The sequence below is a fragment of the Populus nigra genome, chromosome 19, assembly GCF_951802175.1.
Source record: "Populus nigra chromosome 19, ddPopNigr1.1, whole genome shotgun sequence".
In the NCBI taxonomy this organism is placed as follows: Eukaryota; Viridiplantae; Streptophyta; class Magnoliopsida; order Malpighiales; family Salicaceae; genus Populus; species Populus nigra.
In genome coordinates, this window is record NC_084870.1 from 9940875 (window position 1) to 9957248 (window position 16374).

Below are 16374 nucleotides of genomic sequence, written 5' to 3' on the forward strand. Positions count from 1 at the left end.
ACCAGCCTGCAAGAAGACCGCCTTGTGCTCCCTCCGTCTCTCTCTCCTTTCCCTCCTTCACTCACACAAGTTCAAAAACCCAGAAGAAGTTACAATAATGGGCCCACCAAGCAAGAATGCCCGTGCAATATCACAAGAAGCTTTTGATGAACTAGTAAAAGAGAACATAGAAGATCTAGGTATGGACCCCACTGAAGCCCTTGAAGATGCAATCCAGACTCTCACTATTCAAGGCGTTGATCTCTCTGATAACAACTCGATCAAGAACCCCATATTTTACATTTCCCTTTTTATCCTTTCAAAAAAAGATTTTTAACAAAAAGAATCATGGGTTGTTGCAGGGATTGTGACTTGCGTACCGGGAGAGGGTAATGTGAGGGAGGATCCAGTCATTAAGTGTTTGGAGAGATTGGAGGAATTGGGATTTGATAATAATGGTTCGAATGAGATGGCGGGGTTGTTTGATCAGTTGGCTGGATTGTTTAGTGGTGTTGAAGGATCTGGGAATGTTTCAATTGGGGTTAGAAATGGTGGGGTGGAATTGGTTTGTTCTATTTGTTCTAACATTCCTATTGGGTCTGAGAAAGTTCTTGTTTCAGCTTTGGAAACGTTGGCATTGTTGATTCATGGTATGCGTTTTTATCCGGATAGGATAATGCCGTTTTATTTTTTTAGATTGTGGATTTAGAATTTGGAGTGTGATTTATGAGGTGTTTTTTTTTTTCCTCTTTTCCTGATAAGGAGTTTTTATTATGTTTCAGCGATTTTACTTAGTTTTATAAACGTTTCAATCTTTGCTTCCAAAGAAAAGATCAAGGCTTGATGCCATAGTTCGTTGTAACTGGTTGGTTTCTATAATGTTTGTGTCCTTGTAATTTGCAGATGTTCAAAGTACCGAAACCTTTCGGTCTAGTGATGGACCAAAAATGGTGGTTGATATTTTAAAAGACGGGAGTGAAAGTTTAGACATCCTGAATAGGGGGTTTGCCGTTGTTGCTGCAGCGGCAACTAGCAACGAGGTTGTGAAAGAGTTGTTTATGGAATTGAAAATTGATGAGCTTATTTTGGAAGCACTGAATAGACAGAGTAAAGGCAACATCCGAGGTCTATATGATTCTATACGTTTTCTCTTGACACCTGATGATAATCGTGTTGTGGCATCCCAAGTAAGTACATGTTTTGCACAAATTTACGCGCTTCAGTATGATTGATCAACTTTATGCTTAGTGACTTGCGGGCTGGGCAATAACTTGTGCTGTCAGTGATGTATATTTTCACATCCAAATATTTATTTACTTCATGTTGATGGAAAAGGTTTTCGTCAAAGCAACTGACTTGCATTGAACTTAAGGTTTATGGTTATGCACGGAGATTTGCCAAAATTGGAATTGCAAGAGCTCTTGTGGAATCACTACGGGCAGGGCTTATCTCACCCAGTTTAGTCTCAGCAAGCATCGCTTTAAAGGCTGTTGCTGTTAATGTAAGTTCACTCACATCTGATGAAATGCCAAAATCCTGTTGCACTAATTATTAGATTTTTGTGGGTTTAAATATATCATTGCACTCATGATTATATCATATATGAACGGAAGTTGTGGGGAAATCACCTTTATTTATGCACCACATGCACGTCAGGTTTGGGTTACAGGAATCTATTTCCTCCATTCCATCTATCTAGCAATATTCTCTGTTTGATTTTCAGGAACGTCATATATTGTAGAGTCTTACACTCAAAGAATACTATGCTGTTGCATGCTGGATATGAAATATGGTGTTTCTTTGTTCAATTTTGAGGTTGCTCTTCCTCTTCCTATTTTTCTTTTTCTTTTGACCTGCAGGATGAAATATGCAAATCCATCGCTGAAAATGGTGGCATCGATGCCATTCTGAAATGTATAGATGACAGTGGTGAACAAGGCAACAAAATTGTAGCTAAAACTTGCTGTTCTTTGTTATCCAAGGTACCGGGAAAATCTGGCTCAGAGTTTATGTTTTTCAATTGTTTGGATGAACAGAGTGCTTACTACATTTTGTTTGATTAGTTGGCAGGATGTGATTCAAATAAAAGTGCTATTGTAGAGAAGAAGGGTATTAACAAGCTAATCCAACTCTCAGCCAGATTTTCTGATGACCCCCCTGTTCTGCAAGAGGTAAAAAGTGATTTTGTTTACTATTGAATGTGCATAACCATTATTCTAGAAACAGAATAATTTTTGTATTCACATGGAATTTTGTGTTAATTCAAGTTTCAAGAAATGCTCACTGCAAGTTGCACTTCAAGGATTGGCACTTAGAAAAAATTACCTGCCATTTTGATTATGGCACTGTTTAAATTGACGGATCCTGTTTGTCCTTTGATTTTATCAATAGTTAGATTAGATACATAGGAGCTGTTGACATCTGTTGTAATTTTTCTTTATCTTCAAGTCCAATAACTGTTTTATGCAAGATTGGATATTTTTAAGGATTGGAAATATGCATTTATGAGCTGTCTACTGCATTCCTTAATTAAATTTCCACCATTGTTTCAGGTTATGTCTGTCTTTACGGTGCTCTGTTTAAGATCTCCAGACAATGCAGCCCGTGCCATGGAAGCCGGAGCTGGAGACCTTGCCATCCAAGTCATGGGGAAGTTTTCTACTGTGCAACAATTACAGAGGAATTCCTGTCTAATGATCCGTAATTTTGTTGTGAGGAACCCGGAGAACAGGCAAGTTTTTCTCTCCACGCTTTCTTTTTGTCTTGTAGAACATCAACAGGCAGGCTTTATTTTCTTTTCCTTCTTTCATACTGCTGCTCTGACATAGCCTCAAAAGTAGGACTACTATATTAAATTGTGGCACATTCTCTCATGTTAGATTAAATTTTGCCACTTCACAGAACTACTCTTCTTAGTCATGGCATCGAGAAATTTATAAGAAGGGCAAAGGTAAACCACGAAACATGCAAGGGTGCTGCCACCGATGCTCTGAGGGATTTGGGCCTTGATAACTACAATTCATAGCTCGTGCTCAGAAAATTAATGACTCGATGCATGTTGGATTATACTCCGTGAGGCTCCATTTTGATTTTGTGTGGGTCAGAATATTGCAAAAATATACTCAGATTTAAGAGTGAAGAAGCGCCATCATATTTGAGGTTTAATTTTGTGTGTTGTGCTAAAGGAGAATTTTGTGAGACAAAATACCGATATTCCTCCTTGTCTTTCTTTTCCCTCTTCTCCCTATGTCCAAAATCAACGAACTTTCTCGGGGGCTGTTTGTATAACCCATCACAGATAATCAAGTTTCCATGATTTGCCAACAAATTGCTGCCTATTGGCTTTGCTCTCCAAAACTTGCAATTTGATTAATTCAAAATTGAAATGGTGTTCGCTTACGGACAAACTGCTTGCAATGTCATCATTAACGGCTCTCGCAGCTTGGAATGGAGAATAACTAGGCTTGGTTTGGTTTGTACTGTTACAGATAGCAACTGGTGATTGTTAATCATGGTAGCAGCATCTACTGGCTCGAGCCGAACCCTGCTTGAATTAAAAGGTGAAATCTGAAAATGAAGCAAAAAAGGAATTCTATTACATGACCTTTTGTATTCTGTTTTCATAGGAGTTCTTATTGTTGCAAGGACTAGATTCAGAGGTAAGAAACAACTTTAAACTTACAAGAACCAGGTCTAGGATTCAAATAGATACAGTTCAAATTGTTGGAACAAGAAAATGAAAGTTCAAATTATAGTTGAGACTTGAGAGCGATACAAAAGCCTTCCCAACATTCGGTCCTGAAGTAACAATCGAACTGCTTGTTAAAAAAACTCCGGCAAGAGCAAGATATGTGCAATGGTCACAATGGATGCAGCCATAAGCTTGCATTATGCTGCAAGCTTTAACATTATCATCGCTGGAAGCATGATTGAGGGAGTTGCTGGCCGAGGTTGTGGTGGAGGAGGAGGAGGAGGAGGATTAGGGAGAGTTGGCTGCAGTGGCAACCCGGCTTGAATGATTAGAGAGTGAAGATGTAGAAAAATTACTGCAAGAGGTCCAATGTTTTCTGCCATTGTGCAACTTCTATAGAAGAGAGCAGTCTTTTCTTTTCTATTTCTTGTATGGTATTTTTCTACTTAAATGGTCCATACAAATATAAATATATACTGAGATTCCAAAATATTTTCCCATCCATTTCTGCAAGGTAGAAATAATCAAGGAATGGAGAGATTTCGCACCTAGGATGTAGAAATATTTTATATTTAATGCACATTTCTTTTACTTTCACCGGCATCTTTATCCTTTGATTGAAGGGCAAGTCTGTGATTCTGTGATCCTCAAAATATTTTGGGCTAGAGTTTGATCAATAATTAATACCCGTTGAACTAGGAGTGAAAATCTCTCGAATGTCTTCGGATCAGTATTGGCATTTCAAATGAACAAACTGAGGGGGGCAAGCATTTGCTGTAGTATGATATATACCAAGTTCGGGATCAAAATCCAAGAAGAAAGAGGTGAAGCGAAGGGGCCTGGAAAGAGGAAAGAAAGACTAGAAAGATTATAGCCCTACAGGCCAATCAATGTTTAATACAGTACTCGATATATATAGATGCAGCATATAAAAAAATGTCAGTTCGGTGGTAAGACTGGTGAATCATAATTGTTAGAACATGGCAAGAATTTATGTCCATCAAAGAGTAAATCATCATTGTTTGCCAGCTCCAAGTTTCACAACAATTTCCATGCAAACTCTAATAAGAATTGGTTCAAGCCTCAAATTTGTACAGTTGCCTTTGATAAAGGCTCCTTTCCTCTGACAAAACCTGAAAAGTGAGTCGAAATATCAGAGATGGAGACACTTCAGTGAATCAGTGAGCATGTATCCACAAGGCATGAGATGTATATTAATACCTAATATTCCCTCAAGAATAACAGAGTTTGTAAACAAAAAAAGCCTGAACCAGTTCAGTCCATGAAACTAAGTAGCAAAAGAAATCGAGGGCTTTTGCAATTCAAGGAATCTGCAACCTGTATTTCAAAATATTATCAGTTGGCAATACCCGATAATCAATGGCAAGAATTTATTAAAGGTAATACACATACCAATAGGCTACGGTTCTGCAGAAGTACTATCTGAAGTTTTGAACATCTTCTCATATTGTTTTTTCTCCCGATCACGTCTCTCGTTAATCTGCAAGAAATTAATTGTTTATGATTGCGACCATTTATTATCACAAAATGTTACAAATTCTGTTAAATCCACCAACCTTCTTCCTAGCAGCGTTAAGCTCCCTTTTTATTCCAGCTGAAAAGAATTATAAACCAAAGTAAGCTATCAGCAAATTCCAATGGATTCTTGGTAAAATACCAGTCCAAGACTCCTCGAATTTATTCAGCGTGAATAAATTTGAGTAGGCTATTTTTAAGCATGCTTTAACATAGTCCCTGAAACTAATAATCTTATCAGAGAGCAAACATCTGAACAAAGCTTCACTCCCTAGAACAAACGCAGAATTATGTGCCATCAATACTGTTTCAAATTATCACTAACCATCATTTGGCTCCAACTGCAATGCTTTCTTGAAGCTCTCAGCAGCAGCATCAACATCATTGAGAGCCATGTATGCCTGACAGGTGCAGAAGAAAAAGAACTATTAGTATCAAAAGGTAATTCCTCAAAACATTATTCGTTAAACAAATCAAGGGAAAAGCGGGCACCAAAATATTTGAGCAAATTCTTAAAAGTTGAAACCAACATAGCATACAGATGACAGTGAAAGACAGCAACCCAGTCAGAATGCCAATGTAACACATTCCAGTGGAATGCAAGATACATGAGAAAATAACTGGAAGGAACTAAGCATGTTTTCCAAATAGAGAGCGGGGAGGCAAACCAGCTTAAAAGCTTCACTTCTCAGAAACAACCTTTTGTAGAACAGATGGACTACCTCACACCAAACATGTACAGAAGCTCCCATGATTCTGAGATTGAAACTATTCCCAATTGGAGATACTAACCTGTCCCTGGCGAAAAAGAGCTTTAGCATTGTTTTCTCCATCACGTATTGCAAAGTCTGTGTCCACGAGAGCTCCTTTCAGATCCCCCAATTTCAACTTAGAAGCCTACACAGAAGATCAAAAGCTTCAGTAGCCAGTAGCGGTAAAAATATCCGGATGATAATGAGAACAAGAACTTACTGCACTGTTTGTGAATATCTGTGACTTCGCCTTCCTCAAAGCTGAACTCTTCTCTGCAAAGCCACCAGATGAAAAGGTATATAAATACATCAAAATGCAACGGAGTCACTGGGAATAATTAGCATAGCATTAAGAACACCAAGGTTTAAAGGAACTAGAAAGCATATGGACCGCAGAGATTGTGCACCTTCATCAATCCCTTCTTTCTCCCAACAGATATCCAGATAGCGTAAAGCCTTCCGGTACTTTTTTAGCGCCATCTTATAGTCTTGTTTCTGCAACCATTAATTAGAAATCAGGTCATCAACACGTGTTAATGAAGAAAATGATAGAGAAAAACAAAAACGCCCATAGACAGTAGAGAATATTAATGGCTTGAAAAAATCAGTTCAACAAAAACCTTCACACCCCAACAATGTATATTGTCAACTAGAGTTCCTGAATTTTCTTTTTGAGTCCTGACAATTGCTATAACAATAAGTTGTACCAATGTGCTTTTGGTGCAAAAAAGAACATCAATCGAACATGAAAACCATTACCTTGAAATGTTCATTTCCAAAAGCCTTAATAGAATCTACAGCGCTCATCCACCATGACAGTTCTTTAGGAACCTCGTTAAGGTCAGCTGGCCAATCGGGATAAGCATCACCATCCTTGAAGAAATTGCATATCCCATCATCTGCACCCTCGGGAATCTCTCCACAATCAACAATTATAACATCAGAAGCAGGACAATCATCACCAGTTGTAACATGCTCCATTGAACGAACAACTCCCATTCCTTTAACAACCTTGCCAAATACAACATGTTTTCCATCCAAATGAGAAGTGCGAGTTGTCGTGATAAAGAACTGTGAACCATTTGTGTTTGGGCCAGAATTGGCCATGGATAACATTCCCTTCCTTTCATGTTTCAGTTCAAAATTTTCATCCTCAAATTTCAAGCCATAAATAGATTCCCCTCCAGTGCCATCTCCAGCAGAGATATCTCCACCTTGAACCATAAAACCTTTGATAACACGATGAAAACAACATCCCTGATATCCACAAAATAACAAGTAAAATCAACTGCAACAAGCTTAAACTTTCCTTCCCGTAGGCCTTTATAGCCAATGCTGTGCACATAAAAATAATAACTTCTGTCATATGTAATGGGCAATCAATAAAAAATTGAAGCCTATAGGTTGCCTGGAAATATTGATTGAAAAAATGAAGAACAATAATAAGATATCAATACCAAAGCATAACTTTATTTACCACCAAAAAATAAAACCTCAACCTGAAGCCAGAAAACAAAGGAAAACAAATAGAAACTGCCTGCCATGGCATTTCCAGTGGTCCAAAACCAGAAACCATCATTGCTGCAGTATCTCGAAGTACTGGGAAAAGAATACTTGAAGATTCTTTAGAATCAAGTAATTAAAAAAGGCACAAAGTCACGACTACTACTTCTCTAAACAATCAAGGACAACAATGACTTTTTCATCATGAACTGAAAACCTAACTTCTACCCAGAAAAGCTTCTTTCTTTCTCACGTCTCAATGACCAAACCCGAAAAGGTTTCGTTTTCAAAACTTAGCATCGAAAACCAAAAGTAGAAAAGTGAAACAATCATCACAATCAAATACCATGATACCTAACAATATCCAAAATCAAAAGACTTTAGTACCCTTAAAATTCCCAAAAGTACCATCAGGTTTTAAACACCTAGAGATGTCTTTAATCAAGTACAAGCATAGTTAACACACACCTTGATGTTTGATCACTGATAAAAAAACAAAACAACAGTAAACACTACCAACCCAAGGGGGACAAGACTGTATTTTCATCAACCAATCAAAAAACCAACTTGAACCCATCAACACAAACACATATCATACACAGAATTACTAAAAAGTTAATGAAGTAAAGCTAATACCTTGTAATGAAGAGGGACACCGGTGTTAGGTCCAACGCCTTTCTCACCAGTGCAAAGAGCTCTAAAATTCTCGGCAGTTTTAGGAACAACATCGTTGTAGAGCTCTATTACTATCCTTCCTTCCAACTCACCTCCTATGCTTATGTCTAGGAAACACCTTGACCTCCTCATCTCTCTCCCTATTTTTCTCTCTGTTTTTTTTTTCTTTGCTTGCTATATATGCAGAAGAAACTAGAAAGATTTTGGATTCTAGAGAATTCTTTGCATAAAAGGAAGCAAGTGAAACCACCCCGGATGGTCCCCTTATATAGTAAACAATTCATACAGTTAGCACTCCAACTTCATTTCACTTCTTGCAATAAATGTAAACAAAAAGAAAAGAAAAATTTAGACTGCCTGCCTGTCAACGGCATTTTCAAACGTGTGTCTCCTTGTTTCAACACAACGTACAGTTTTTTGGCTATTTTTCTTGTTAGCAAAGGTTTTTTTTTTTTCAAAATTGGTAAAATAATCTAATTTAAAGAAATAGTGAAATAATACTGTTTTTACTTGTCACAATTGAACACCATATTTAAAATAATACTATTTAAAAATATAATATTTCAAATAAATTATGAAATGAACTGCATGGGTCATGATGAGAAGAGAAGAAAAAAATACATTAAAATTCTAATTATAATATTATAATTATCAAAAAGATATTGACTAATCTAACAATGTCATCAAATTTAACTAAGTGAGTCATACTTGTTGTCTAAAAATAATAAATAGCTCACTTGCTTTTAATATTGAATATCACATACTCTGGTTATTGTTATTGATCTTATTGGTATTATTAAATTTATCCTGCTAAGATTTTTCTAATAATATTAATGGTATTGTAATAAGAGTTTCAACATACCTTTCAAAATTTCTTTTTTTTTTTTGTTTTTTTTTTCTTCTCGTTGTAATTTGTATATTTCATTTCATGATATATCTTAAATGTTGTTAACCATGACAAGTTTAAATATCATATTTTTTAATAATGACATGTAAATATTGTGCTATTTTTCTAATTATTTTTCAAATAGTATTACTTCCCATGGGATCTTAATGTATAATGTCTAGATAAATACTATTACGTGGCTCGTGCTCCACTGCTTGTCAAAAAAATTTATCTCCTATTAAAAAATTATATATAATATTTTTTTCAATGTATTTATGTAGCTATAAGATATTTTAAGTGAAAATCAAAAGGTTCATGCATGTATGTAACAAAATAAATCGAGAATTGTGTGTGCTAATAAATTTTTAAAAAATCATTAACCGCTGAATAAAAATAAAGCTGAAAAATCAAGAAATTGATGTACATCAAAATATTTAATATCGTAAGATGAAACATTTATTTAATTCTGTTTGCTAAGTCTTGTTAATCAAGATATTTTTTTTATTTAATCAAACGACAATAATAATAGACACACATTGAGTTATTTGAATAAAATAAAAGGAAAGAAATATTATGCAAAGTTGCATGTATCATAAAAATTATCTAAAATTTTTGTTTTTTTATTTTTAAAAAATTAAATTTTATTTACACAAAAGATTAAAAAAATGCATATGAATAAAAAAATTGCTTCAAAGATTAAACACACATGAGATAATTTAAAAAAATATCCTTATCCAACAAAGGTTAAATAAGCAAATTTAACAAATAAATGATATTAATTGAAACATAAATTTAAAAAAGACAATAAAAAAAAGGTATCAATAAAAAAAATAGCTCTGATAGGATGATTTAACTTGTCGGACCTATAACTGAAAGGGAATAAATAATACTTTTTTTTCTTTAATTAACACCTAACCTAAATCCATGTATGTTAGAGAGAGAGAGAAAAGAGATGGAAGAAAAGCCCAAAAAATAACCTATACTCAGAAAGAGTTACTGACAAAATAAAAGAGTATTAATCTAAATGTAAATAAAAAAAAATTGAAAAAAAAACATTATTTTTTAAAAAACAAGAATAAAAATATTTTTTTTAAAAAAATGTTAAACGTTGCTAGGTCTAGTAAGCCAATTCAGCCCACCTGCCCATTCACCAGGACCCGTGTGCATGAGCCTTTTTATTTTACAACTGGGGTGGATAAAATGTCGTCCATCCTATTTTTTGAAAAAATAAAATAAAATCATTTGACATAAAAATATATCATTTTGGTGATCTAAATCAACGTCAACTATATTTTCTTTCTCTACATCGGAATGTGATGACCTTTTTTTTTTATCTTAAATTAAAATTGAAAAAAAATAAAATAAATTTTTATACCAAAATAGAATTGATAAAATATTAAGGTATTGATAATTTATAGTTTCTAAAGTATAATGATCAAATTAAATCTTTTGTATTAGCTTTGAAACCATCATCTATTTATGATCTCATTTTTTACTGTGGTCCCACCAAAAATATTAATTTAAAATTAAAAAATGTTTTTTAAAAAATACCTTTTAAAATACAAATATAAAGATCCCCTGATGGACGGATGCAATGCAATAAATTACTGAGACTTTTCTCTGGATAATTAGTGCCGCGGGGGTTCCGGGAGTTTAGGTTCTCGTTCTTCCCTTAGCTTTTACAAGGAACCTTTTGGACACGTCAATTGATATAACACTACACCAAACACCTTTTGACCTTCTCTCTGTACCTTTGGAGTGGTTGTAATCATCTAGTTTTTAATTTTACAGTATTTTTTTCAAAATATTTTTAATTTAACGATATATTAAAATAACTTTTTATTTATAATACCAGCTAATCAAAATAATAGAAAACTCTAAAAAAATCAATTTGATATTTTTTTAAGCTATAAAAGTTGAAACACTGTTTTAAATGTAAAATAAACCGTGCCTAAAATATATATACCAATCTATATATGGATTGTATACCTAGAATGTAATTAGAAAAATATTTAATTTTAGTACAGGTTAGAATAATCTACCCTAATAAACACTTTGATCCTTTCGATAAAAAAAAAAAAAACAAAAAATCAACACATCTCTGGTGAGGTGGATCATGACAAGTAACGTGTTTTTTTTTCTCCAACAATAAATGCTATCTTGAAACCAATTTACCAGTAATGATTTTAAGAATATTCCTAAAAAACATTTAGATGATAGATGTCACAAGAGCACAAGGCACGGCATCTCCATCTTATGATTCACCGGAAAAGGGAAGGCATCCTCGATCGGAGGAACCACCCCCCCAGTCAAGGAAAATTAAAAAGGGAGTGATAATAACAACACCAAGAGCCAAACAAAGGAGGGCCCACTCGATAGCTCTGGAAATAATGCATTTTTAATTACGAATTTAGGGGTGGTTGAAACCGGGGAGGGTTTTCCAATTCATTACATAAGCTCTACAGCGTTTCATCACGTTGGTGTGCCGGAATTCCTTGCATTGCGGGGGCCTTGATAGCGGCCCTTGATGTAAGTAACACTGCAATTATTTCGAAAGGTTTAGAAAAATAATTCGAGCCCTAGCTATGTGTGAACGTCACCCACTCTATTGCAAAACAAAAAATCCACCGTGTAGTGAAATTGATTGATTGATTCGTCATTTTAACAGTTCTCGCCTTCTCGGTCACAGTTTCTTATAGCCTGTTAGTTTTAGCGGAATTCCGTTTTTTTTAAAAAATAATTTTTTTTATTATTTTAATGTTTTGATGTAAAAATATATTATTTTATATATTTTTAAATAAAAAAACTTTTAAAAAAATAATTACTGCCATAATATCATAACATGATAAAACTATGAATGCCCTGGTAAAAACTTTCCATTACATTAACAAAAAAACTAATGCACAACTAAATTTTATTTATCTCTCTTGCAAAATATTTTTTATTATAATAATATTTTTTTTTAATTTTAATTTTATTCTCTAGTATTAAATTTATTAAAGATTAAGTTTTATAATTTTTTTCAATTTATTTTTTATGTGATTATTTTAATCTCATGATCTAAACTGCGTGTTTGATGAGTTGATTCTGTTTTTTTTTCTTTTTAATTTTTATCTTTTAACATTTGATTGATTAATAATTATATTTCATGATTTGTTTTAACTTGTTTTCTATAAAATTATATTCATTTCATGACTCAGGTCACGAGTCTGGTGAGTTAACTCTGGTTAACTCAATTAATTTTTTGTGACATTTTTTTTAATTGAATTTTCAATTTTAATTTCATTTCCGTCATTATATTTAGTTTATTAGATATCGATCTTCATTATCTTTCTCAATTTACTTTTTTACGAGGTTATAACAGTCTCATGACTCGGATTGTTTGACGATTTAACTTGGTTGGGTTAAGTTTTTTTTTTTTTTCCTATTTGATTTTTTTCTCAATTTCACAATTCAATATCAAGTTGATTGAGAATTAGGTCTCATGATTTATTTTGATCTACTTTTTATAGGGCTATCCATGTCTCATTACTTGGGTTACGGGTTTGGTAGGTCAACCGGCGTTGACTCGAGTCATTTTTTCTAACAATTTTTTAATTATTTTTTTTAATTTTATATTTCAACACTGAGTTGATTGAAAATTGAGTTTAATGATTTTTTTTTATTTTTTTTACTGAATTATCTCAGTCTCATGATATAGGTCACGAGTTTGACAAGTTAATCGAGTTTACTCGAAATGTTTTTTTTAAAAAAATTATCCTTTAACATCGAGTTTATTAAAAATTAAAATTCATAATTTATTTTGATTTACTTTCTATGGGGTTATTATGATTTCATGAGTTGGCATACAAATTGACAAATTAATCCGGATAAACACGAATCAATCCAACATGGTATGCGCTCAGTATTTACCAAGTTTTTTTTATTTTAAATATTTATTTTAAGTTAAATTATAATTTTACTGAGTTGTTTTTTAACACTTCAAAGTGATAGAGTAACATTAAATTAATTTCTATATAATTTAACTTTTTTTATACTAGAAATTAGCCATGCTTGCATATTTCTTATACTAGAAAAGTTCTTAATCCAACCGACAAACATAACAGATAGCTCTACGCTGGCATAAAATGCTGTTTTTTGGAGGGCTGATGGACCTTTGGCTATATAATATAGGGTCTTCCACCTCATATATAGATGTTTACCAAACCGTTTTAATTAAGACTTTGGGGGTGTTGAGAATTTAATGGTAATTGCCTTTTAAATTATTTTTTATTTAAAAATATATTTTTGATATTAGTATATTAAAAAAAATTTTAAAAAATATTTGAAGAAAAAACAATTCAGATTTTAACAAAAAAAAAAATGTTGAAACTCATACCAAACACTTTTTTATTATAAAAATCTTAAGTTTTTTTTTTAATTTTCCAGAAAAAACTTTTTAGCACTGGAATATTTTTATATAGTTGCAACCTCCATTAATTGGAGCGGCAAAGCTTCACTAGATAATAAATCATGTGGATTCACGCGTATACTAACCCTGTTTAAAAACCAGACACAAAAGAGAGCTCAATGGTCCCTGGTAGATTCTGGAAAGTATCGTATAAGCAACTCAAAGATTGACTCAGATGGATGTCCAAGTTCCAACAGAAAGAAACTACAGAGAGATGGTCCCAAAAAACACAGTAAAGATCTTGTATAACTGTCCCAGGGAAGGGAGAGTCACCTTTCTCCTTGAACTCGACACTTAGATTTCTTGGAAGTGGCTGAGACAAAAGCTACCCACATCACATGTTTTTTCAAGAATCATCAATTCTACAAGTAAAAACTTTCCTCGTTCCCGGTTCACGATGATGCTTACCACGAGATATGGCCTCCTCTAAAATGGGTTTTCTCTGTAATTGCACATAATTGACATGGAAAAGAAAAGCTGTCAAAAGGACTATATTTCACAAAAAATTTCCTCATTTATTATTCTGATATTACTCCATCATATTCTAGAATAACAGAGGCATGCTAACGATAGTTACTACTTTCTTCAATCTAAAAAACAGCAGCAGAGAATTGACCCACGCGACATTTCCACTAAGATAATGCCGTGACCACTACAGAGTATAGTGCTTGCCCACTGTCACTGGTCCTTAATTACCAACGAACAATAGTTGAAGAATTAACCAAGCAGATAGTCTACATATCAATGACTATAGCAAAAGCGGGAGGGCTTAGCTTATCTCTCAGAATTGACAATGGAAGGTGACATTAAGAAATAGTTTTCTAATCATAGGTTTAAACTAATACGAATCAAGGCACATAATAAGCAGGGGGGGGGGGGGGATAAACTTTGCAAACAAATAAACCAAAAAGCTCCAGAACCAACAATTCCTCGGCTAGCAATTTGTAAGATAGATTACGACTAATTTTATAATCAAACCACTTAGAGATAATTTCCTTGATTAATCAAAGATTAGACCCCTCAATGAGCACATCATTTTAATAATAAATAAAGCCAATATTTAAAAAAAAAAAATCGAACTTGAGCACTTCATGAACTAATCCAATCCATTAAAAACTTGAACAAAACAAAAGTGGTTTGTTTTTCACTGACATGAAAATGTTTTAATGCCCATGATTTACATTCTATGATGCCACACTAACAAAAAATAAAGAAGCCTAACAGGACAAGAAAATAAACTAAAAAAAATCAAGAGACAGGAATCCCTTGAATCTCAAATGATATACTACCACTAGTGTTAAGATTCACTAGTACTTGCAAGTGGTTTATGTTGAATTTGTTCTTGCTTTTCTTCCTTGGTCTCTTGTGGTCTCCCCTTCACAACTGGAGCTGCCACCGGAATATCCGCGGGTCGGGTCGGAGGGGGCCCAACTTGGCCATCAAGACAAGAGGAGCATTTTCTTTCTACCCATCCCTCCAAATCATATTGTCCATGACCCAAGACCCGACGACCTGAACAAATCCTACCAATTATTCCTGCTATGACTCCTAGTATTGTGATCACTGCAAGAACTGCTATTACTGGTCCAACGGAGCCATGACCCGTGCGGGTTGTGTAGGCAGCTTGTTGCGTCCCTTCCATGGGTGGTGGTTCTTGTTGTTGCTGGTCTAATGGGGTAGACATTAAGAAACAGTTTACAAGTAGGTGCACTCTTTGAGGGTTTTAACTAGAGTTGGGTTTTCTTGCTGTTGGTTTTGCTTGAAAAGAGTTGATAAAGATGGGTGAAAAATGGAAACTTAAGAGTGGGTTTCCTTCAGTGTAGAGGTTTTCACGACGCTTGGAAAATGCAGGAATTTTCAGGATTCTGAGCGGTGTTCACGTGTGGAGAGAACATGCAGTCTTAGTTTCTTACGAGTTAAGAAAGAAAGGGAAAAGGCGTGAGAAAGTGTTTCTGGAGTTGATCATAACACAATAGAGGGAGGGGGAGAAAGAGAGAGAGATTACTAGGGGTTTGTCTTTATTTTACAGGTTTTTCTTTTTAATCAGAGACCTTTTGAAAGAATGAGGACGAGAGAGAAAAGCGAGGAAAGAAAGGTTTTGGACAAAATCAAAGCTCAAGAAAACCCCTTTTGAAAATGGGGAGGAGCTTTCTGGGCACCTTTTCCTGTGATTGCAAGAATTTATGCCATTTATTGGATTCACATCACCAAATAAACAACCTAGTTCCAGACTTCAAGCCTAATGTCATTTATTGGATTCACATCACCAAATAAAAACAGACAGAATCCTACAATCTTGAGGCTTGACTAGCTATGTGTTCTTACCAGGTCATACTTTAATATGGGAGCAATATGCTCCTGCTCAAAACAGAGAAGCATATATAGGAAAAAACCTTTTCAATAGTCGACAAATTACTCTCAACGCGCCAAGCAGAACCTCTGTTGTATGGCAAATCATTACTTCATTTCTAAGATGTCTTTCCCTAGCTTCTCTGGAAAAGTTTTGCTTTTTTTAAAGGTCAAAAAGCTTTCTTTAAAAAAAAAAATATGAAAAAAGTCAGGAATTATTTTCTGAACTTTGAGTCATTTCGCCAACGCACCCCCAAATAGTGCAGCCGAAGGAGGGAGGCACCGATTCTAGTGTCATTGTGAAAAGCTTCCAAGCCACCATGCCTAACAATCTGGGCGATATGGGAGCATGAGTTATCTTAATAATCGTAACCTATCTCGGCTTTAGCAGGAGGAGGAGATCCATATGAACCATGACCACTTAAGTCATCAGAACCTCCTCCGGTTTTAGGAGATCCATGTGAACCATGACAACCCAGGTCATCGGAATCTCCTTCAAAACCAGGGCTTGGACGGTGACCGGCACCGCATGCTAATTGATGCAAAGACATGA

The 16374-nt window shown here is 34.4% G+C and overlaps 2 protein-coding genes across 4 annotated transcripts; one reads left to right on the forward strand and one right to left on the reverse strand.

Moving 5' to 3' along the window:
• LOC133679339 (uncharacterized) lies at nucleotides 1-3307 on the forward strand. Its single transcript, XM_062101894.1, has 8 exons — nucleotides 1-179; nucleotides 342-629; nucleotides 883-1166; nucleotides 1352-1480; nucleotides 1839-1961; nucleotides 2043-2150; nucleotides 2532-2710; nucleotides 2881-3307. Exons 1-8 carry the CDS (start codon nucleotides 98-100, stop codon nucleotides 3002-3004), a joined length of 1317 nt encoding a protein of 438 aa, XP_061957878.1. The 5' UTR covers nucleotides 1-97; the 3' UTR covers nucleotides 3005-3307.
• Nucleotides 3308-4516: 1209 nt separating this feature from the next.
• LOC133679340 (peptidyl-prolyl cis-trans isomerase CYP40-like) lies at nucleotides 4517-8380 on the reverse strand. 3 transcript variants are annotated; one of them, XM_062101895.1, is made up of 10 exons: nucleotides 8098-8380; nucleotides 6718-7215; nucleotides 6366-6453; nucleotides 6179-6231; nucleotides 5999-6103; nucleotides 5532-5607; nucleotides 5248-5285; nucleotides 5084-5171; nucleotides 4892-5008; nucleotides 4517-4803 (listed from the first exon to the last, which is right to left on the reverse strand). In XM_062101895.1, the coding sequence occupies exons 1-8, from the start codon at nucleotides 8266-8268 to the stop codon at nucleotides 5091-5093; spliced, it is 1110 nt and encodes a 369-aa protein (XP_061957879.1). In that variant the 5' UTR covers nucleotides 8269-8380; the 3' UTR covers nucleotides 4517-4803; nucleotides 4892-5008; nucleotides 5084-5090. The 3 variants fall into 3 exon arrangements, with proteins under 3 accessions (XP_061957879.1, XP_061957880.1, XP_061957881.1); XM_062101896.1 differs by lacking the exon at nucleotides 8098-8380 and adding an exon at nucleotides 7436-8042; XM_062101897.1 differs by lacking the exon at nucleotides 8098-8380 and adding an exon at nucleotides 7458-8040.
• Between the last annotated feature and the right edge of the window lie 7994 nt (nucleotides 8381-16374).

Coding starts and splice junctions, on each gene's coding strand:
- LOC133679339 (XM_062101894.1), top strand. CDS start 98: ATGGGCCCACCAAGCAAGAATGCCCGTGCAATATCACAAGAAGCTTTT. Junction 630..882: donor GTTGGCATTGTTGATTCATG/GTATGCGTTTTT, acceptor TGTAATTTGCAG/ATGTTCAAAGTACCGAAACC. Junction 2,151..2,531: donor ACCCCCCTGTTCTGCAAGAG/GTAAAAAGTGAT, acceptor CCATTGTTTCAG/GTTATGTCTGTCTTTACGGT.
- LOC133679340 (XM_062101895.1), bottom strand. CDS start 8,268: ATGAGGAGGTCAAGGTGTTTCCTAGACATAAGCATAGGAGGTGAGTTG. Junction 7,216..8,097: donor GTGTCCCTCTTCATTACAAG/GTATTAGCTTTA, acceptor TGTGGATATCAG/GGATGTTGTTTTCATCGTGT. Junction 5,286..5,531: donor GCAGTTGGAGCCAAATGATG/GTTAGTGATAAT, acceptor AATTCTTTTCAG/CTGGAATAAAAAGGGAGCTT.